Source organism: Akebia trifoliata, chromosome 4 (assembly GCF_017979445.1).
Source record: "Akebia trifoliata isolate Shusen 1 chromosome 4, ASM1797944v1, whole genome shotgun sequence".
NCBI lineage: Eukaryota > Viridiplantae > Streptophyta > Magnoliopsida > Ranunculales > Lardizabalaceae > Akebia > Akebia trifoliata.
Window position 1 is genome coordinate 24,348,074 of NC_141378.1, and position 23,854 is coordinate 24,371,927.

Here is a 23,854-nt window from a genome sequence, read left to right on the forward strand (position 1 = left end):
TAACAAAAAAAATATGATTCATCTCCACTTGAGTCCAATGACATATATACAATGTAATCACAATGATCGGGATTTATCCTCGAGATAAGTATCCCCAAGATGTGTATTATTGGGATATGTATAATTCCTGACTGTTAGATTTCAGATTTAAACGGTCAGAACCATGCCTTTCTCATGAGTCATTCTACAAGAGTCACCGGAAACCAACCCCATATATATTGCATGTATAATTTTTTTTTTTTTGTATCTCTAAATACACATACATACAGAATGTTTAAATATCAATCTATTTTTATGTTTCACCTTGGTTGGCATCATCACATAAGATTGCTGACATCAACACCTAGAGGGTTTTATCGGTCAATGAAAGTATTTTCAATACAGGTAGTTTTTTCTTCACCTTTTTTTTCTCTTTTTTCAGATTGTTCTGGCTTGGTTTGAGACATTTTCATGGAAAATGAAGTTTCTTGGAAAAAAGACTAACATTTTTCCAGATCTCCTACAACAAGTGGCTTCATACCTCAAGAAATCTGTAGTGGATACATTGTTTTAGATGAGAATCTGACAGTTTTGTTTGATTCGGTTGTGTGGAGGGTTTAAGAGCAAAATCAACCAATTTTCAGTGATCATGCGACCCTGTACACACGTGTGATATGTCATTTTGGCTGTTGTTATTGACATGTGTAATGCTTTATGCTGATTTTGGTAGTTATTGAGGGATTTGGTATAATTATGAACCCTTGGTATGTGAATAGAAAGCTTGGAATGCTTGATAGTGGTTGTATCAAATTGTCTTAGTGACTCATTACTGGTTTTGTATGTTCTTTTCTACAGTTTATTATCCAAGTGATTTCATATTGACAAAAGGACTTTTGTGAAGTTCTTGGGATAGCCTTTGTAAAAGTGGGAGTTAAATCAAAAGGGACTCAGGTGAGAATTTTCGTCCATGCAGATGGTAAAAATCTTCAATCATGAAGTTCAGTGGAACCAATTATTTTGAGTGGTCTAGGTCCAAAACCGTCCAGGAAAGTAAAAAAGAGATAAAATTAGGCATTTCAGAAGAAGTCATGAATCAGGTAGCATAAATAGACATTCACAGAAAGGCAGCAAGTGATTGATCAATTTCAAACTCACCAAACTGTTGCTTGACCTCCGGACTGCTAAGATCAAAATTTTTCAAGGAATCCATCATTCGGTTGTCCCATTCATTGCTTCCCCCCATATTATTTCTGAAAGATGCAAAAAAAGAAGGAAACAAATAGTTATTTCAATCAGTGATCATTCATTTATTATGCTTACAATACCACCACAACTGCAGCCCACATGAACAAAGAAAAATGGAATTAAATCAAACATAACAGACTATCAAAAATGACAGCATTAGGATCTGAGTTCATGGATAGGGTTCTCATCCGCTTTGTAAAATATATTTGATTTCAACACATTATAAACAAACAGCAGGAAAACCAAAAAGAACATGCTGGAAAGACATTCAATCTAACTTGAAGCTGAGTTTTTCTTTAATCAAGAAGGAATTATGAAGACCAAAACAATAGGTATTTGAAATCCTGTATCTGTAGATGAAAGTTCAATAGTAATGAACAGATACAGGAAAATAGGCATGCCTTCTCAAATCTCGTCGGGCCTAGATTTCATTAACTTCTAAGAAGCGCTTCTTCTGACTTAGAGATTGGATTAAGAAGCCGTAAGATGCATTCAAAGCTCACTCAAAGATCTACAACAACTATTCCATGACATTTGGGGTGGGGGGCAGGAAAATATTTATGTTACTTTAGGATGAATTAGTTCTTTTTGCGTTTCATCAAACGAGAGTTGCGTTATGCTCCATATGTTCTCTTACTATTCCCAAACGGAAAAAATGAGCACTCGAGAAATTTTAAACGAACAAAGATTTGTTGTTTGGAAAGTTAGGTGCTAAGTTGATGAACCAATGCCATAGCACCACCGGTTTTTAAAAACAGTAAAATGAAGCAACTTAAACTTCTCTAAAATTCTCCCAAAATTTTCTCTCCACTAAGCTTTTTCCAATACACGTGGCATCATGCATTGATTCATCAGCTTAGCACATAAAATTCCTAACAACAAGTCTTTGCTTGACTACTACATGAACAACATTTAAACGGGAGCGGATCCTCTGTAGTGATTTATTCATGCGGTTCCTTGTATAGTACTCTTTTAATAGTGGAGATGCCATGCTACAAAATAAAATCTTAACACATCAGCTATGTATTGATTATGATTTGGATCAGATTTGAAGAAAAAAATTATTTTAAGCATGATCAAGAAGATTGAAAATGAACAGTCACTGAACTCTTTAACATTTCTATGTTAGAGATTTTGATTTTTACCAAGTGGCACTCTTTCAACCGTCTAATTGAATTGTAAGGAACCGCAGGAGAAAAACACTATAGAGGATCTGCTCCCCATTTAAAAAGACTTATACATGGATTTTCTTGTACGTAGTGAAGCATAAGAAACAGAGCACTCCAAGGAAAAGGCCACGGATTCAGATTTACTGTTACAATTTCTCTTCAATATTCTTCTTTCATGACTCCACATTTGGTTCTTGCTCATTTTTGTTGACCAATTTAGAAAAGTAGGTGGCAATTGCTTCACCTCTTTAGTGGAGGCATTTCTTCGTTCTATATAGAGCCAACGTAGATGCAATAAGCATTATATCCATCTCCAATAGAGCAATTTTTTTAAAGGAGATTGGAGCAGTGTGTTCCTCCTTTTCGGGTCATTTTGCTACAATTTCTTTATGATTCTATTTTTCTCCTTTTGGCTCCTCTTAAATTTGTTCCTCCTCCTTTTTGAGCACTTGTGTTACGATTTCTAAACGATTATGTCATTTTATTCTTCTTTGGTTGGTTTGTTTCTCCTTTCCGATATCTAAGTTATTCTTCCCTTACATTTCTTTTGTTTCATAACCCCCAAAATCGACGGTTGGACATTTATCTTAAAATGGAGACCAACTTAGAGAGATAAAAGAAGGATTTGAATGAACCGTGAGTTGTTAAAACTCAAATATTTTGATTAAATTTAGATAGTGGGTGACGAGATATGACAGACAAACAGGGGCGGAGCTAGTAAGGAGCTGGTGGGGGCAATTGCTCCCAAAGAACTATGAGACACTCCTATATTTTCAACTAATTACATGCCCCATTTGTCCCCACTACCTTATCTCTCTCCCCATTTGCCCCCACCCCCTCATCTCCCTCCAATTTGTTCCCCCACCCCCTCACCTCCCTCCAATCGTATTTTCCAGCATAAATAATTTTCCCACCATTCAAGTTCTTCAACTATACAACTAACCATAGTTTGCCCCCACTACAAGAAAATCTTGGCTCCGCCCCTGCAGACAAACCTTCTTAATAAGTGGAAAAACTTTGAAATGAGCAAGCCGCTTCAAATTTTGAAGCAATTTCTCCATTGGATTACACATGGCGTTTCCAAGGAGGTATTCCAAATTTTGGCAGAAATGTAGGGGAGTGAAATAAAATAAAAAATCCACGTGTTTTTGACATAGTGGAAGCGTGTGAATGAATAGATTCGAAAGGAATTAAGATATTGTGTTCAATGGAACACACATAACCAATTAAGCTTGGAAAAAAAAAAAAGGAAAACCAGAACATTAGATTGAAATAAAGGAAATAACTAAATTTGAAATTTATTGAATGAACATTATCTCAAAATTCGTATGTGAAACTCCTTATATAGATAACTTTATCATAACAACTTAGAATCCTTCTAAAATAATAAAAATTAACATTCCTATCATAATAGCTACTTTCTAATCCTATTATAACTCCATTTGGATACTTTTAAGCACTTCTAATTATAGTTTAACTAATAAAAACGAATTTTAAAAACAAATTAGAGACTAACAAGGAATTGTACTACTAACATAACTATGAAATAGAAATCCTACTATAACTAGAAATAGAAATCCTACTAAAACCAGAAAATTTAAATCTTACTAGAATTAAGAAACTACTAAGACTCTAACTAGGCTTGTAGATGTCCTACACCAATCTTGTGACGAGGAGGGTTCCTTCAAAATTTTGTAGCGGTATGCCCACTTTAAAGTTGGACTCTACTTGACCGTTTCCTTTTATTTCTCACTCACCAAAATCAATAAAACTCTCTACGAAAAAACCCATTGCCTCTTCAAACAACAAATCTCTTTGCCCCATTTCCAAAAGAACAAACTGTTCAAACGGATCAGTTTCCCCATTTTAAGAACAAATTCTTGTTCAAGAATCCCTATGAACAACAATGCCACCACTATTTCAATGGGATCGAAGAATGTCATGGCTCCTGCAATCTTAGCGGCTTCTAAGATACCCCATTTACCAAGAAACAAAGTATTGGGAGAGTGAAACAAGGCTGTTAGAACTTTTGTTTTGATTAATTAGGAAAAATCCCCTTTGATTCTATGAATCAAAAAGAATTTGTAGAATAACATATTGGGTTGAAATTGAAAGTGGGTTTCGATTCTCGGCTACTCTATCAAACACACAACTGCATCATGAATCCACTTTTTAATTCTTCAAAAGTGGACGAGGTCAAATCACCAAACGAGGGTCTTGATTCTCGGGTCATGGATTCAAAGATCAATCCTTCTTCATCGTCTTCTGTTCTAGATACTCTCAATGTTGATCCCTCATCTTTTCTTTATGATCACAAAACTAATTACCTTTCTTGATGCAAGATGGTAAGGGAAGAAGAGGAAAAAATGGCTAGTTAGGGGATCTGATTTAGGATTTGGGAAACAATAGAAAAAGGATTTCCAAAGTCAATTGGCTATTGAGATGTAAAATGCACAGTTTTGTAAATTACAATATTTTGGTTGGGGTTTGATAAAGACGGAAAGAGGAAATAATTAAGGATAGAGATTTGTAGATTTCAAGAATCAAGAATTCAAAAACGTCGAGAGAAAATAATGAAATGAAAAATAAAGATTAGAAGAAAAGAGAAGAGATAGAAAGATAAAACTTTGGAATCAGACCAAGACTGATGGAGAACTCACTTCACTCTATGAAAGAAACTCATTCTTTCTTCATCAAATTTTTTTGTTTAGAAAAAAATCCTAATACAATCTGTATATAAGAAAGATAAATCTAAAAATCCTAATAAACTAAAATCCTAAATAAATAACCTAATTTTTCACAATCTTCTCTCTCATGATTTTTCAACCCTAATAAACTTAAATAAAAAACAAATCAAAGTTACTAAATTACCCCTAAATATTACACTAAGACCATGGGCTAATAAAGTATCAAAATAAGCCCCCAAAACATAAAATTAAAGTCCTAAAATAGAAAACTAAATAGAAATTAAAATCTACTCTTCAGGCTTTGATGTCCCCACCAATTATCCTCGGCAAGGAAGCTTTTGGCACTAGTGAAATAAAATTGTAGTAATTCCCCACCATGTGAAGTCTTTATAATTCACATGTAATCTGATCCTAACTTGCTTCTCAACCAATACATCTCAAGCTGGTGTCTTCTACTTTAATTAATCCCCAAGTTGAGTCGTCAATTAATCTCTTCGCAACTGTTGAAGTCATTGAACCAAATTTGGACTCTCATTTTTTTACAGGAACTAAAGTTGTCATAACTCACTAATTTATCCAAAACATTATCTACACTTTCTTTTTCATGGGACAAAATCGGTGTTAAAAGAAAATGATGTAATAGCTCCACAATTTCCTGTGTCAGTTGTTTAGATTCTCCAGGCTTAGATTTTTCTTCAAGACTTAATAATGATGCCTCATACTCATTAATCGCACTCTCGCTTAAATTAGGCTCATAGATTTCTTCCTTGAGTTTAGACGCATGGACTTTGACCCTATATGCTTCATTATCCCAATTCGAGCCCTCCAATTTATAATTTCCATGACAATTGCACTTGCTGCATAAGTTCTGTTGTCTGAGCTCTTCATACCATTAATCACTTAATTGCCCAATTGCCTTTGCTCTTTGCTTTCATTTATATATGGTCACGAACAAGGCAAAAATATGCCCAAGAATGGCGTGTTTGACTTAAGTTTAACAACACAGTTGTTAGTTCATCTAAGAGCATGCATATTGGGACCATTTTCCCTCAACGCGATCTGCTAATTTTTTTTTCGTTACCTAAACCTAGGCTCTAATACCAAATTTGATGCACAACAGTGGAAGAAGAGAAAAAAATGATTGGCTAGGGGATCTGATTTGGGATTTGGAATTGGATTAAGGATTTGGGCAACAATAGAAAAAAGGGTTCCAAAATCAATTGGCTATTGAGATGTAAAATGCTAAGTTTTGTTAATTAGGATATTTTTGTTGGGGTTGGATAAGGTCTAAAAAAAAAAAGAGAAAAGGATTAAGGATCAAGATTTGTAGATTTCAAGAATCAAGAATCAATAATTCAAAAAAGTTCAGAGAAAATAATAAAAATAAATATTAGAAGAAAAAAAATATAAGGGATCATAGAATTACACCAAGAATGGTGGAGAACTCATTTCACTCCATGAAAGAAACTCATTCTTTATTCATAAATTTTTTTTGTTTTTACAATCATATATATAAAGAAGATAAATATAAGAATCCTAATAAACTAAAATATCAAATAAATAACCTAATTTTCATAATTTTCTCTTTCTGATTTTTCAACCCTAATAAACTTAAATAAAGACAAATCAAAGTTACTAAACTTCCCCTAAATATTATACCAAGACCAAATAAGCTCCCAAAACATAAAATGAAAGTCCTCAAATAGAAAACTAAATAAAAACTAAAATCTACTCTTCAAGCTTTGATGTCCCCATCATTTATCCAATCATCGAAGAAGATAATGTAACCAAATCAGATTACATCCACACAAAAAATGTCTTCCAAGTAAAAAACATCTCTAATTCGTTTGTGAGATGGGAATCCCTTACTCTTCTTTTGATTCTCGTAGTCGTTGCTTGTTTGTCCTTTTCGGTTATCGATTGTCCTGTTATTGCTCCTTCAGTGCCTAAAGTTCAGACCTTTTCTAAATTTGATTTCCCATGTAAAATAGCTCAACTTGCAAAAGTTAATCTTCATGAGCTAGCCTATGATTTCAAGAGAGGTCATTCAAATCTTTCCTTATCTCTCTAAGTTAGTTTTCATTCTAAGATAAATATGTCCAATCATCGATTTTGGGGCATATGAAACAGAAGAAATACAAAGGAAGAATAGCTTAGAGACCGGAAAGGATAAACAAACAAACCAAAAAAGAATCAAAAGAAGAATAAGAATAGAATCGTTTAGAAATCATAACACAAGTACCCGTAAAGGAGTAACAAATTGAAGAGGAATTAAAAGGAGAAAAACATAATCATAAAGAAATTGAAGCAGGACTTGAAAAGGAGGAACAAACTGCTCAGATCTCCTTAAAAAGAAAAAAACTACTCTATTGGGAATTGCTATAATGCTATAACATCTACATTACTATATATAAAACGAAGAAACGCCTTCACTAAAGGTGAAGCAATTGCCACCAACTTCTCGAAATTGGTCAATGGAAATGAGCAGTAACAAAGGTGGAGTCATGAAAAAAGAATACTGAAGAAAAATCGTAATAGAAAATCTGAATCTGTGGCCTCTTCATTGGAATACTCGCCTTTTTATGAAAGTTTTACTATGTACGAGAAAATCCATGTAAAATAGGTATGTTTATTTAAGTGGGAAGCGGATCATCTGTAGTGTTTTTTTTTTTTTTCTTGCGGTTCTCTACAGTTCAGTTAGACGGTAGAAAGAGTGTCACGTAGTAAAAATCAAAATCTCTAACGTTGAAATGTTAGAGTTCAGTGATAGTTCATTTTCAAACTTCTTGATCATGTTTGAAACAAGTTTTTTATTTTATTTTATTTTTCAAATCCGATCCAAATCATGATCAATACATAACTGATGTGTTAGATTCTATTTTGTTGCATGGCCTCTTCACTATTAAAGGAGTATTACAAAGAAGAGCCACAAGAATAAATCATTATAGAAGATCTGCTCCAATTTAAATATTGTTAGTGTAGTAGTCGAACAAAGATTTGTTGTTAAGAATTTTATGTGTTAAGTTGATGAATCAATGTTATGATGAAAGAATAGTGGATGATCCACTCGGGCCACTCATTCAATCCACCAACTAGGCAAATTCAATGTTCTTGAGTTACTGTTGAGGGATACATGATATTAGAGCCCACAGATTCATGATCAAATTCGTAAGGTGGTGTTTGATACCGCTTTTAAACGCAGATTTTACTGCATTTGAGTTGAAAAGCAGAGTTTTCCGCCATAATTACCGTTTGATTGGAAAAAGTGCATTAGAAAACTACATTTCTAAACGCAAATTTACGAAGCTCTCCAAAGTCGCCTTTTTTTTTTTTTGCATTTGCAAGAGACGCAATCACCGAATAACGGTTCGAAAGAAAAGATGCATATGCCCTCATTTTCTTCTTCTCTTCTCCTTTTTCGATAGAACACACAGCTCTCTCTCTCTCTCTCTCATAGTCACACAAAGCATCCATCCTTCAAATCAAAGAAAGTGAATGCAAGAATAAAAAACACTTGCTTAGATTTATTAGATAGCAAGAGAAAGAGAGTGTGTGTGAGAGGTTGAGATCTCGCATCAAACCCTAGAAATGAAGCAGAAGCTAATACAGAGATTGGAATCTACGGTGGCTCATTTAGAATAGCTTTCATCTGGATTCCGCCAAATTCCTGGAAGCGATGGCGATGCATCTGTAGATCCAGTAATCGTCGCTTATGAAGATCTGATGGCGCAATTCTTTGGTAGGGTATCAGATGCAGTGGAGAAGATCGGTGGAAAAGTCTTGGAAATAACGAAGATTATCGAAGAAGCATTTTCTGTTCAAAAGGAGCTACTCATCAAAGTCAAGTAAAGTCAGGTTGGATTCTTTTCTCTATGATCGAAATTCGTGGATTTGGATTTGAATCAGGTTTTTATAGTGTTAATTTGTAGAATTTGTAGTTCTTCATTAGGATCTGAGCTTGTTTTTACTTGAAAGAAGTGAAATTTTTGTTGGTATTGTTTACTTTTGATGTTATTTGGATGAATGTTCTTACATTTGATTAAGATGTTTGGACTTTGGATCTAAGAAATTAAGAGTTGTTTCTTTTTTTATACAATTGAAATTCATGGATTTGGATTCAAATTAAGTGTATTGTTGTGTTAATTTGTTGAATTTATACGTCTTCGTTAGGATCTGAGTTTGTTTTTTTTACTTGAAAGAAGCAAATTTTTGTTTATTTTGTTTACTTTTGATGTTATTTGGATGAATGTCCTTGCCGTTGATTAAGATGACTCGGATCTAAGAAATGGAGAGTTACCTATTATTTTAAAATTTTAGTTGGTGATTTGATGGGGTATATGTTGCCTTACAATTCTGGACTCCATCAAAATTAAGTGAATGAAACTAGTTGATTCTGAATCAGAAGCATATCAATCAATTGTGAATTCTTGATCTCACAAATAATAACAAATCCTACAATTATGGATTAGATCTGACCTTTTGAGCTTAACCAAAGGAGTCTCTCATTGGTGAAATAGTCATTTTAGAAAGATACAATGAAATTTGAAGAATAGATGCAATGAAAAGCATAATAAAACTTGGTGACAATATACTTTTAAAGAGAATACCCGATTCCCTCACAAACAGAAGGAAGGCGAACAAATTTCTTTAACCACTTGAAAACTGTTGCTCTTACTCAGGCAAAGATTGTGGTGAGAGAACTTTTCTTCTCATGTTTTTATGTTGAAATCCTAGAGTTTAAGTTCACATCATTTTCTTTATTTTCTTTTCAAGGTATGAGCCTTCCTATTGGTCATGTGGAAGAATGTTGGCAAATGGCTGAATTCGATAGCAACAAGGTATTACAGCTATTCAATAAGGATTTTGTACTATTAAATAACATGAACACGTAGCTGTTTATAACAAAGCTAAGAAACTAAAAATAGGATGCTTCTATACAAGCAAAATTAGAATATTTAGAACTCAAACTATCTATTCTGACATGCTCTGTAACTGAAGTATGATCTCCTCTGTACATTGAGGAAATAAATCCAATAAATCATACTTGGTACATGTCACTGTCTTGGCTTCCTATGTTATCGCACATAATCACCCACTTTGTATATGGATAGTCATGGTTGCTAAACATATGGTTTTCACCTTTTAAGTCAAATCCATAGTATTGAATTTTGACATATTTCCACGAAATATGTCCATTCCCACAAGGCCCAACACAAAATTTAACTGACAATTTCTTTATGTACATATTTCGATTGTCATTTTTTATGCATTCTGGGTGCATTATCAACATTACATATTATGCAGGTATTTTGTTTATCATATGTTCATTTTTAAGTGGAGATGCTGCCGAAATTTCTATAGAATTATAAATTTTTTATAATTTTTTATAGAATTATAAACTTCTTAAAATTAAAATAATTATTTTTATAAATTTTTAATATAAATTTATTATATTTATATATATTTAATGTAATTATATATTTATAAGGGTATTAAGATAATTTTTGATGCATTATGGGTGCATTATCAACCTTAAGGGTATTCTGGTTATTTTTCCCTAATACGGTAAAATCCAGAAGTTGTATCAAACAATAATTACCAGATTCTGGTAAACAGCACAACACTTTTACAAAACTCTATCAAACAAACTTTTCAGTGTTTCAGCTTCTGACAGCAAATTTTGACAGCAAAAGCTGACAGCAGATTCAAGCAGCTGGATCAAACGGGGCCTAAGTGTTGAATCGAGTCACCAATGGGTGCGTAGTAGGGTGATGGCAGTTTGTCTTTGAAACCACAACTACGAAATGCCTTACCACCCTCCAGGAGGTATTCCCGAGATTTCCCTCTAAGAAATCTTGGATTTGCGAAGATTATAGTTTTATTTCTTACTTTAAAATCCTTATCATTCTTCTGGTTGCATGCGTCATAGCGTGTGGAAAGGTATTAAGAAAAGTTTGAATGATTTGAGAAGGGGGATTGACTTCAAGGCAAGCGAGAGTGATAGGATTTGATTCTAGGAACATAGTTCCTATGGCAATTTCCACTCATGGTCCAATTTCCAGATCTTTACTCTACGTTAAATAGAAGACATTTCTCAATTCAACGTTTTCTAATTGTGGACAATGTAAAATGATCACAAGATTGTTTATTTTAGAAGAAACTTTTGTTATCAGATATAGTTCTTTTTTATTTATGTGTATGTCATGTCCTTTTTTGTCTTTTCCTATTTATCATGTAATTTATATAACTACGAATGAAGAAATAATAAACATAACCTTTCTCTAGAAGTTCTTCTTCTCTTCTTTCTCTATTTATCTTCCCTAAACCCTAGATCAGTTTCTACACGGTATCAGAGCTTTGATGATGACTGAGAATATCAAAGAGAGTTCCGAAACAAGTGGAGAAGTTCTGCAATCACTCAAGGAGGAAGGCTACTAGGGTTCGATTTCCACCTTCCTAGGGCTATTGCAATATGAAGAGTGCAAAGTCGATTAGCACGCCACTTGCAGGTAACTTTAAGTTGAGTATGGAGCAGAGTCCTTCAAATGAGAAGGAAAAGAAAGACATGAAAGACGTTCCCTATGCCTCAACAGTAGGGAGTTTGATGTATGTCGTGGTGTGTACGAGCCAACCACCAACTAGGGGCTGTTTCCATCAGCAGCACCCATCTAGGGGCTGCCACACATCAAAAACAGCCATCTAGGGCTGCCGCACATCAGCAGCAACAATCTAGGGGCTGCCGCAAATCAGCAGTCACCCTCTAGGGGATGTCACGCCACTTCAGCCACTTCCTAGGGCTGCCACCATTCACCTAGGGTTGTCGCCACCTCCCATAGACCATCATAGGTCCATCGCTCCCCTTCAAAACCTCTTCTGGATTCTTCATCCAACCTACTAGGGTTTTATGGATCTCTATCGGGTCATTCTTCGGACTTGATTGGCTATTACAACCTATCACGGTTGTAATAGCTTTCAAGGTGAATCAGATTGTTTCTTTTCATTAGGAATGCGGAGATAGATTCTAATGTTATGTTGTGAGTGACTCATTAGTGTTAACGAGTAATCTCTCATGTGATTTGGATTTTTTGTGAGTAGTTTATTTCTCTGAAGTCATGTCGAAAGTAACTTCAGGACTGTCTACCAATGATGTGTTTGGATCCTCGCAAGTCAGAGATGAAAATTCAAACCTCCAGATCACCACAGTCAAACTCGATGGCACAAACTACTTGGAATGGGCTCAATCTGCAAAACTAGCTATCCAAGGGTGACGGAAAGCGGGCTATTTGGATAGGAAAGAGAAATAACCTAATATCTCATATCCTAAGTATGAACAATAGGATGTTGAGAACACCTTTGTTATGTCTTGGTTGTTACATTAAATGCAACCTCATATTAGTAGAGGATATCTTTTCTTGAAGACAATACAACAAATTTGGGAATCAGCGAACTCAAACTTATTCGCGAGCTCAGAACAGTGCTAGAATCTATTAGTTGGAATAGAATATATCGCATCTCAAATAGGGGGGAGAAGACATTGTTAAACTACTTTTCTGAATTGCACAGCATGTTGGAAGAGCTCCTTCAATTGGGAAAGCTCTAAAGACTGTGCACAGTTCAACAAATATGTTGAGACACGTCATACATTCCAGTTTCTCGTCGGTCTGAATCCCGAGTTTGAATGGTTCGAATTCAGATTCTGAACATAGATCATCTACCTCCTTTGAACACTATGTACTCTTATGCTCAAAGTGAGGAGAGTCGACACTTGGCTATGGGAGAACTAGATATTCATGTGAGTGATAGATATGCCATAACAGCTAATAGACAAGGAGAAGGACAAGCTTTAAAAGTGAAGAAGTTTGGTAAATCCACTTGGGTACCCAATGCCAGAGAGACTGAAGTGTGACCATAGCGGCAAATTTGGGCATATTCGAGCAAAGTGTTGGGACTTGATTGATCATCCTGATTCATCCTCCCCTAAGGGCCGATCTTCCTCGGTTCATCATGCTTCCAATGCTAACATACTAGATGATTCCCCAAGTTCTGAGATACCAACTCTAGTGGTACATGCACCATTCTCCCAGGAGGATATTATTCATTTGAGGGCTCCACTAGATAGTTTGACTACGACCTCTTCCTTCGCACCACAGGTACCCCTACCACTGCTTATCATGTTTCCTCATTTCAATTCGATTCCTGGATTTTTTATTCAAGAATTTCAGATAACATGATAGGTATGTCTTCTTTCTTTCAGTCACATAGCCCTTGTTTAGGCAAGGACAAATGCCATCTAGCAAATAGTTCCTTATCATCCATAGTGGGTAAAGGAACCATCGGTTCATCATTTTTCCTTTGTCTGATGTTTTACATGTTCCTAATCCCACTACTAATCTTGTGTCTCTTAGTAGTATTAAAAAAATCTAAATTGTAGTGTTACCTTTTTCAACTCTCATTGTCTTTCAGGATTTGACAACATAAAGGGTAATTAGCAGTGGTCATGAAGCAGATGGCTTGTACCTTCTCGATATCCCAACATCTCAACACATTTCACATGCTCATGCTTCTTAGAGTAATAGTAGGTTAGTCAATAAATCCTCAATAATGTGGTGACATATTCGGTTGGGTCAAGTTTCTTTTTAGTATTTACAGCATCTGTGCCTTTTTTTGTTTCAATCTATGTCATTGTCAGAGTTACTGAAATTTGTCAATTGTCAAAGCACTTTCTTATCCAACAAGTTTAAATAAAAGTTCATCTTTATTTTCCCTTATGCATTCTAGTGTTTAGGGTCCATCCCTTGTTACTTCTTTGTTAGACTTTCACTATTTTGTTACTTTTGTGGATGACTATAGCAGATGCATGTGGGTGTACTTAGGTGTCTATTCCATATTATGAGATTTTCATGCGATGGTTCTAACTCAATTTAAAGTAAAGATCAAAATCCTTCACTCAAATAAGGGAAGAGAGTACTCCTATGAGGGCTTGAAAGAGTTTTGTGCTACTCAAGGGATATAACAACAAACTTCATGTATCTACACCCCCAACAAAATGGTACTACCGAAAGAAAAAATCATCTATTGGAATTAAGAAGAGCTTCGTTGATTGGGATGAACGTTCTTACGCATTTCTGATCTAAAGCAATTCTTACTGCATGTTACATTATCAATCGTATTCCCTCTAGTGTCTTGAACTTCCAACCTCCTTCATTGTTCCTTTCTCCTGATTTCTTTTATTTCCGGTGGTCCTACGAGTCTTTGGGTATCTGTTTTGCTCATATCTTCAGCCCTACTCGCAATAAACTTGACTCAAAGGCATTGAAGTGCATGTTTCTTAGTTATTCTAATTCTCATTAAGGTTATAAATATTATCATCCATCTAACCGTCGTCTATTTGTCACAATGGACATTACATTATTTGAGGATCAGTGTTACTTTCCTAGTCCTGATCAATAATCTCTTCAAGGGGAGTGGTTACTTCCATCCACCAATCATGAGTATCTTCCGGAGTCATCTTACCCAATTTCACTAACTTTGCCAATTATTCCGTAATCCACTGCAGAAGTTATGCAACAAACCAAGTCAGTGCCTAATCTTTTTGGACGCACTTACACTAGAAAGAGAAAATAAGTCATTATTGATCCACCATGCTACACCACTGAGGAGCCAAATCATGTTCCCGAGACTTCTTCACATCCAGTTTCTTCAGATTTCAATATTCCTATAACTCATCGGAAAGGTAAACATACTTGTACCTCGCATCTTATTTTTTAATTTGTTTCCTACCATGATGTGTCTCCATCCTATCGCTCCTTTGTAGATACTATGTCTTATGTTTTCATCTCATCCAGTGTGAAAGAAACTCTCTCCAATCCCAAGTGAAAATAGACTATGGATGAGGAACTAAGAGCTTTAGCAAAGAATGATACCTAGGAATTAGTGTCATTACCATAGGGGAAAAATATGTTGGCTATAAGTGGGTGTTCATGGTAAAGTACAAGTCAGATGGATCGATTGACATATACAAGGCTAAGTTGATTTCAAGGGCTATGCCTAGACTTACAGCATAAACTATCAAGAAACATTTTCCGAAATAGCTAAAATGAATTATATTCGTGTCATTTTCTCTTTGGCGGCAAACTTCTATTGGGAGCTTCCCCAACTAGATGCCAAGAATGCCTTCTTACATGGTGATTTGCAGGAAAAAGTATACATGGATATTCCTCCAGGAATTCATTTTTCCAATGCTAATAGGAAAGTGTGTCATCTAAAGAAATCCTTATATGGTCTCCAACAGTCCCCGTAAGCGTAGTTTGAGAGGTTCCTCTCAATTATGCAAAATGTGGGTTACAAACAATGTCAGGCTAATCACACACTATTTGTCACATATAGTGGACCTCAAACTATAATTCTTATTGTGTATGTTGACGCTATTGTCATTACAAGAAATTTTCCTTTTGAGATCCATACTTTGAAGCATCTTCTTAGAAATCGCTTTCAAGTAAAAGACCTTAGACTTCTAGAAAAAAAAAAATTGGGTATTAAGGTAGCTCAATCCAAGACGGGCATTTTTATCTCATAGTGCAAGTACTGTTAGACCTGCTCCAGGAGGTTGGCAAACTTGGAGCTAAACCAATTGACACTACAATTAAGCCAAATTACCGATTGGGTGAAAGTGATAGTGAAGCTCTCGAAGATATAAGTTGTTATCAATGTTTGGTTAGTAAACTCATCTACCTATCTCTCATGTGACCAGACATTGCCTATGCGGTAAGTGTTGTTAGCCAATTCATGCATGTTGCCCTACGCATCCTTCGATATCTGAAAGGATTTCTGGGAAAAGGTTTATTCTTCAGTTCACATTATTACATACGTGTGGAAGCATGGACAGATGTTGATTGGGCAGGTTCTTTCACTGATCATCATTTGACTTATGAGTATTGCACTATGGTGGTAGTAATTTCGTAACTTGGCACAGTAAGAAACAATATGTGGTTGCTCGCTCAAGTGTCAAAACTGAGTTCAAAGCCATGGTTCTTGGCATATGTGAGTTATTTTTGTTACGATTATTACTTCGTGAGCTAAGTCGTTCACCTCCTCAACCTTTTCAATTGTACTGTAATAACAAGGCTTCCATTATTAGCATAGCTTATCATCCAGTTCAACATGATCGCATCAAGTACATTGAGGTAAACCGACATTTCATAATGGAAAATTACTTCCATTGACTTCTGCACCATCTTTGTTCCTACATCACAACAGTTAGCTGATGTCCTCACTAAAGCCTTGGGTCATGTATGATATTTTGCACCAGCTTGAGGGGGAGTGTTATCGTATATAGTTCTTTTTTATTTATGTTTATGTCATGTCCTTTTGCGTCTTTCCCTTTCTACAACTTCAACCAAAGCGCGGTAAATTCCTTAGCCTAATCCAAGACACATATATTTTACTCCCCATTGGTGAGGATCAATGAAAGTGAAAAAAATGTCATAATAGTGTTTTTTTTTTGCTGAGATAGTACTAATTTGTGCTTGATAATCCTCGAAATTCTAGATGCTCGCTTTATTTCATTTGGGAATCTAAAATTCTTTCCAAGGTAGCCTTCGTAATCTAGATGGCTATCCTAGACAAGATCTTGACTTTAACCATCTCATGTCCAATGAAACTGTCATTGTAGCTTCTTTTTTTTCCCCTTGGAAAAGGGGGAAAATGGGAATCATTTCTTCAATGTAAGATGGCCTTCATTGTTTAGACCCATTTTTTCACTCTTGTAGCTATTAACTAGATCCTTGCTCAACCTTTCTTGTCTTCCAAAGTAGCTATTTGCAGGACTTTAGATATACAAGATGGAAATTATGGCATTTGATACCACTTGTGGTACCTTGAAGCTATAGAAAGAAAAAAAGAAGGATATTCCGAAATTTTTCAAACAGAAATCCTCTTCAATGCCTTTCTTTTTTTAAATTACTATACATACATGTTACATTACCACATCATTGTTAGACTTCTGTGCTAGTACCATAAACTGGTTTATATCAATAGCAAAAGTATAGCAACCTGAAGCAAGCAAAGAAGTACTGTAGCAATAGTGTAGAAAATACAATGCAAAAGCCAAATATGAATTGTCTACATGCTCAAGCATAACACCCAGTAAAAATAAACACACCCATGGGCATAATCAGCGCACGGACATGAACCAACTGGTGTTAAAAAAAGTGCAGTAAGGCACTTACAACATATCTTCCAACTGTTGACGATATTGAGGATTTTGAAGCATCCCTGCAAAATAATTTGCACAAATAGTCAGTGTTCTTTGGATTTGATATCTTGAGAATTCATAAAAGAAAGATTTTACATTTCCTTTCCATTCAACTCTTTTGCAACTGGATTAAGACAAACTAACAGAAAAATACTAATTTCGAAATAGCCAATGAACCCTAAACTCTGTCTGGACAGCAGAAGGACAAAGATACAAAGAAATGTCATTTATCATGGCAACTTGCAGCTTTGCATGCCACCCTTTGGATGGATAGCAAAGCAGCCTTTGGCCCTTCGCTTATTACGCCCCTCTTCGAGCTTCTACTGAATTCCACTCGCCCCGGTCTATAGTAGCATTGACAAAAGAAACCTTTAGATTATGTTGAGACGCTTAGGTGAGGCCCGGTTGACATTGTCAATGACACAAGCAAGGCGTTAACAAAGGAGAACAGCCTCCCTATCGTTCACAGAAGAGCTTACCATTTATAGTCGTGATTGTTGTTATGGAAAAAGGTTTTGTTTCTGTCAAAGAAGCATGCTTAACACAGACAGTTATTCAAGCTGCATCTAGGCTAAATTAAGGGTAAGGGAAATCATGTATTCGTTTGATGTCATTCTATCATTTACACGTATTATGTCTGACATTTTAATGTTCATACTCATGCCTGGAGAGAGAATGGGCATGACTACCCCTTGCTCCACTCTATTGTCCAAAAGGGGCCAATTGTTCTAAGTTCCAGGGTTGGGTTGGAGAGGACCAGATCCAATCAGTTGGATCTGTGGAATAGGATCGTAGCTTCGGTTCAGGTATTGTACCATGGCCAGACCAGAAAGGAGGGGGCAATGAACCTCCTGCCAAGAGGCCAAGGTAGCTTGCTAACTCTCAGCCACTTGTTAGAAGGAAGTGCAGCTTGATTGGCGGGGGGAATCAACGGGAAGGAAATAAGGTATATTATTCGATGCTATTTCCTCCATTGTAAGGATTCGTCAGTGATGTGATTGGAATTCATCTTTTCTTTGTTTGTATCATCAAGATACCCGAAGAGCCAACCGTATGTACCTCAGGAGACCCAGCCCATTCAAATCAAAATAGTACGAGCACCTACGACTAAGGGGAATGGAATGTCGACCACAGGGTGAGATGATCTTAGAATACGAGGGCGAGTGACTGGTCAAGTCATGAAACTTAGTCATTTTTATCAACATGGCTGCAAGTGGACTGGGTTTATGTGCTTGAACTGACTACGACCAAAGTCATGGCTACTTCAACAAAGGGCGACCCCCTGAAAGAAGTACCTCACCTCACTTATGAAGAAGTAGCTGGAGTTGGGAACACTTGCAGTTTTAGCGTCTCATCTTCTCTAGAGAAGCGAAAATCAAATGGATAGATCAGATAGTCCAACTATAGAACTTATCCTTTTTCATTACTTCCATGGTCGTGTCTCATGGCACAGCAACATCCATAGTATTGAAATGGGTCATTGGTGTGTATGTATGAATATGATTTGTACTAGGGGTCTTAACAATCCTGACTTCTCACCAAGAAAGGAAAACAAGGAAAGAGGTACAAGAAAGCTTACATTTGAAAGTAGTGGGGTTCCTCATCTCCTCAGGTAAATAGCTGCAAATATATAAAAGAATTGGTAAATTTTTCTTGATAGTGAAAAAACAACAAAACAACAAACATATTCTATAAATACATATTAAAAGCAGTGTTAGATGACAAGCACATTCGTATAAAAGAGAAATATGGAAGCTAAATGCATAATTAATTAATATATGGTAAAATAAAAAAGAAACTAATACCATAAAAGTGATCCTAAAGAAAAGGGGCACTTATTCAAAACAACCAAAGTTTGACTAGGGCCACCATTAGTCACCAACGAATATATTGGTTCTTGATTTGCAAAATGGCCATTTAAAAAGCTGATGATCATGTTAACAGGAGTTGTTGGAGCATTTACTCGGAAGAATGAGTTTTGGTCTGAAGTGGTGATAATGGATTTGCACAGACGTGTCTCTCATGCCCCCTTGTTGATGTAATCATTTAAATTCTTGTACAAACATCCTATTACATGTTCATAATCCACAAGCAATAGGCTCCTTAAAACATAATTCATCCAAGTAAAGATCATAAAGCTTATGGACTTAGCGTAGATAATTTTTAAAGTGGACAATGCATTTGAATGAAGCGAGATTCAAATGCAAAGGCTCCTAAAAGGCCAGACTAGAAATAACACGAACAGGTTGGATAAGTCACCTTTCAACCCCACCTCCCGCAAATGTCTCTTTGTAACTTCTCCCTCCTCTCTTTTTATTTCTCTCAACAATTTCATTGCCCTCTCTCCACTCTCTGCAACGCCACTCTTCTGTCTTATCTCTCTCTGCATTCCCCTACTTTATATCTTTCCTTTCTTATTTTGCAACTCACACTCCTGTCCTATCTTATCAAGCTGGCCTCCTAAGAAAATCTTGGAGGTTTTGTCCGCCATGAACAAATCGATATAAGGGTTTCAATGTATCTTACTCTTTGTTTTCTTCTCAAATGGTTATTTAAAGTCTAAACAATATTGGCAGTCATTAGTTCAGTAACAAAAGGAATAAGAAGTGTTTCTGTCTTGGGATTTTTTTTCCCAGTTATCTGGAAAAGAATAGCGAAGAAAAGGGATCATTTTCTATTTCTCCACTAAAGGAACATTAGACCACCTACTCTGGTTTTATTGGTGCTCGAGTTTCCTTGGCCATGGGCAGTGATGCCTACAGTAACTGTTTCTTTTCTTTTCCTTTTCCTTATACATTTAGTTTTTTTGGTATTCAAACAAACTAAGCATCAGCAACATTTAGCTGTTGCAAATATTTGCACCTTCAAAAAAGGCAAATGAAAATATCTGCAAAATTGAATCATTTATGGAGTACCAAACAAAGGCTCAGCATCAAGCTTCTGAAACATAACAGAAAATCGAGCTCGTGTAAAAATATATCTCTACAGACAGCAAATTTTAGACGATAGACTTTTCATAAGTTACACACCATGGTAACATGAAGGTAAAAAGCATTAATGAATTGTGAAGACAACACCAAAAACTATATAAAACAATTTACGCTCACTTACGGATAAACCATATTCTGCACTGTTGGATCTTCCATCATTTTCTCCAAAGCTTCCACTGACATGACAGGACCGGGTTGTCCTGTTCCTGAATGCACAAATGTTTTCAGAACGCTCTTCAAACAACTCTTTGTTTGACGAAACAATTTTTCGTTTTCTTTTTTGATAACCTAGGGTATCCACAATTTAATAACTCCTGCTATTAATTACAACTATCTCAAAACTGCAGGTTTTCCAATGAGTGGAGTTCCTTGACAAATTTGACCCTACCACATCTGGAAAGGTATAAAATCCTCGCAAGTGGTTGAACTTGGACACTCCAAACTTGAAGGTTGCCACTCAAAAAAAAAACAGTCAAGAAAATCACAAGAGCCAAAGAAGATCAAATAGATAGGTGATCAATGAGTCAAAGACCAGGTATTATCAAGGTTCTCATCGCCAATCAAATGGTCATTGTCACATCATGTATTAATGAGGTTCACCGTGACTCTGTTGATCACACACCCTGTTTTAGGACAGTCCTTCATAAACATGGATCCTGGAGTAATGCCACATATTCGTTCATACATCATTTTCAAGTAAAGGCTCTAGATTGTGTTAACATTCCACCATAACACCATTCTTTTTATTAATAATTCGGTTGACAAGGAAATAGATAAACTAGGCGTACATTATAAGCATTCATGAAAATAAAAGCAATGCATAATGCTTATCTAATAAATAAAAGAAAAAGGAAAAAATGCAAAGCTAGTAACAAACGTGCAAAGTCTAACAGAATGTTCAAAATTGCTTGTCGTGCTATCCCTAGGAATTCTTTTTAAGTATTGATGTGATGACCATTTGATAATCTTAAACTTTATGTGTTCATATGCTTAAGAGGATAATCCTCGTTTGCACGTTTGCTACTTGATTCCAAGGTTGGACCCATTCACTTTCAGTTGAAAAGCCATGCAGCTCCTTTTCAAGATATTTCAAGGGAAGTCTCCACTTTGTACTCCAAGATACAAATACAAGTCAATAGTATATGCTTCATTCATCATGGGACATTGTAAATCCAAATTCTGCATCCTTTCATAGATTAATCTGACTTGTGGACTTGGATTTCCCCTTGAACATGGTGTATATTATGATAGTTATTACTACTCGTGTTGCATTTGATTTTATTTCTTATCTACTAAACAATATACTAGTTGTTAATTTCCAGATAACAAGCGAAAATCCAAAAAACTACCATAGATATGAGAATAATCTTACATTCTTACTTAAGTTGGAGAAGCTACTAATGAATCAACATTTATGAGAATGGGCTAAACCTTATCTGCATTGTTAGGATTAGTTCCTCTGTATACGAATATCAACTACGCAGGGTCCAAAGTTTCATTCCGTTTTGAACTGTTTTGCGGGAACATTCTGGTTTTAGTCGAAACGGGAATGACAAATTGACCCCAAAACATTGAATGTTTTGGGAATGTTCCAGTCGAGACTGTTTTGGTTTTGCTCCACAAACCAAAACTTGTATCAAAACAAAATTTTAGACCTTGACTACGTGTATCGTTTATTATCCAGTAATAGTTTTAGATGGCTTCGATTCACATATATATCCAAAGAGACCTCAAGCAGTTATAACTGGTCATTTACTTACGTGTAGACTGAGACCCCTCGGTATAAGCACCTTTATCCTGCTTGGCTGCGGCTCCATTTTGGGATACCTTCATAAAATGAACATAATTAAAACATACCCATGGCCTTAAAGAACTGAAGCCTCTCTATTGTTAACTCAATGCCAAGGACTCACTTCCTCTACAAACTGAGCATCCTTGGAGGGACTTGTCTCGAACGATTCAGTAGAATTTTCGAATGGATCTTTTTGTGACATTTCTTCCGGAGAAACATCAACAAATGCTGCATAAAAAAGATTGTTAAGAAATACTGACAGAAATTGTTTGAAAATCACATAAGGACTTCCTAGCAACATATCATGGAAGGCCTCAATATTAAAAATCAGGTTTTTTTATATTAGAAAAGGATAATTTTTTATCTAATATGAAAATAAACATAAACATACAAGTGAAAAGAACTTTACTCAGGAACAGATAAACATGATACAGCCACATCAGGCATGTCACTTTTAAGAAAAAATAATTCAAAGACATGCATCCATCACCAAAGAAAAAAGCAAGTGCTTCAACTGGGAAAAAAATTGTACCAGAAATCAGGAGAGAGGGAGGGGGGCTTTGTTTCTGATATTTGCAGAATCAAAGGGGTTAGAGAAAGCCAGAACTTCAAGTGTTAACGAACGCTTCTTCAACTTGATAATTTCTAACAAGTGGGGGGAGCTATGCACTGTTTTTTCAAGTTAAAAATTCATTTAAGGCAGTCTAGATGACCAACAAAGCATACAAGGGCAACCGCCCTCGATCTCACTAGGAAAAAGAGACACAACAGACTTTTTTTCTGGTGAGTATTAAATTTTATAAAAAAGAAGAGGAGGATGAGAAATCCTCCGGGACACAAAGAGCCAAAACAAAACAAAAGCAAAAGCAACACCACAACTAGAAACAATTACAAGGAACAAACCTCAGCCCCTCCAGAAATACAGCAGACTTTGCATCATAAAACCCGAATTCTCAAAATACTATTTGATGTCTTAATAAAATCCCTCAATTTTCTGACCATTTTTTTCCTTATAAAATAAAAAACCATAAATATCCCTCACAGAAATTGATAGAAAATTATCACTCCACAAACCTGAGCCTAGAAATGAAAATGGTAGTGAAAATGACAAAACCCAAGCCAATTCCTAAAGCCAACAAGTTTCATTTTCGTTTCATTTTTCTATTTTTAATTGTCTGCAAACCCCCCCCCCCCCCCCCGGCCCACCGGGCCTAAAAGGAACTCAACTTCATGTGAAATGTTTATTTAGCCAGTCAGATGGGATCGATGTGTTAATTTAGGATATGACTCTTTTTCCTTGTTACCAACTTACCATAGCTTTTTCTATGGTGGGGCTTAAGTCACATCCCTCTTCATTTTAGACCAAAAATTTCTTCCAACTCACATAAATAAGAGTATTTTTGTCCAAAACATCCCCTTAATCCACCTTCATAATAATGCAACCTCCAATTTCTTCCAAAATGAACCTTCTAGCTTACAAAGTTGAGAACCCTTGCATAAGTACCCATTGCTGACTAAGGATGACACTTTCCACAAGTCCCATTAAAAAAATGGGTTTGTAACATATTGCTTCTCAATGGTATCCCATCACCCAATACTTGTTTCTATGGTCTTCAATAAATAGGACCTCCGACCGAAGGGATCTGCTACATGGTTCTGTTGTCGAACCTTTTTTTTTTTTTTATGAATAAAAATAACGTAGGTAATTTTGGTAATTCATAAACCATAAGTCTTCATAG

The 23,854-nt window shown here is 35.8% G+C and overlaps 1 protein-coding gene across 2 annotated transcripts in view; it reads right to left on the reverse strand.

Moving 5' to 3' along the window:
- TIC40 (hydroxyproline-rich glycoprotein family protein) overlaps positions 1-23,854 on the reverse strand; it is a 36,161-nt gene that overhangs the window by 1,077 nt on the left and 11,230 nt on the right. The window contains exons 6-11 of one of the 2 annotated variants that reach the window (XM_086440578.1): positions 22,237-22,343; positions 22,084-22,150; positions 20,445-20,523; positions 18,913-18,953; positions 17,308-17,353; positions 1,135-1,229 (exon numbers count right to left, since the gene is read on the reverse strand). In XM_086440578.1, coding sequence (XP_086296704.1) covers positions 1,135-1,229; positions 17,308-17,353; positions 18,913-18,953; positions 20,445-20,523; positions 22,084-22,150; positions 22,237-22,343 — 435 coding nt within the window. Of the gene's footprint in view, positions 1-1,134; positions 1,230-17,307; positions 17,354-18,912; positions 18,954-20,444; positions 20,530-22,083; positions 22,151-22,236; positions 22,344-23,854 lie in introns of both variants that reach the window. The other variant, XM_086440577.1, reaches the window with a different exon arrangement.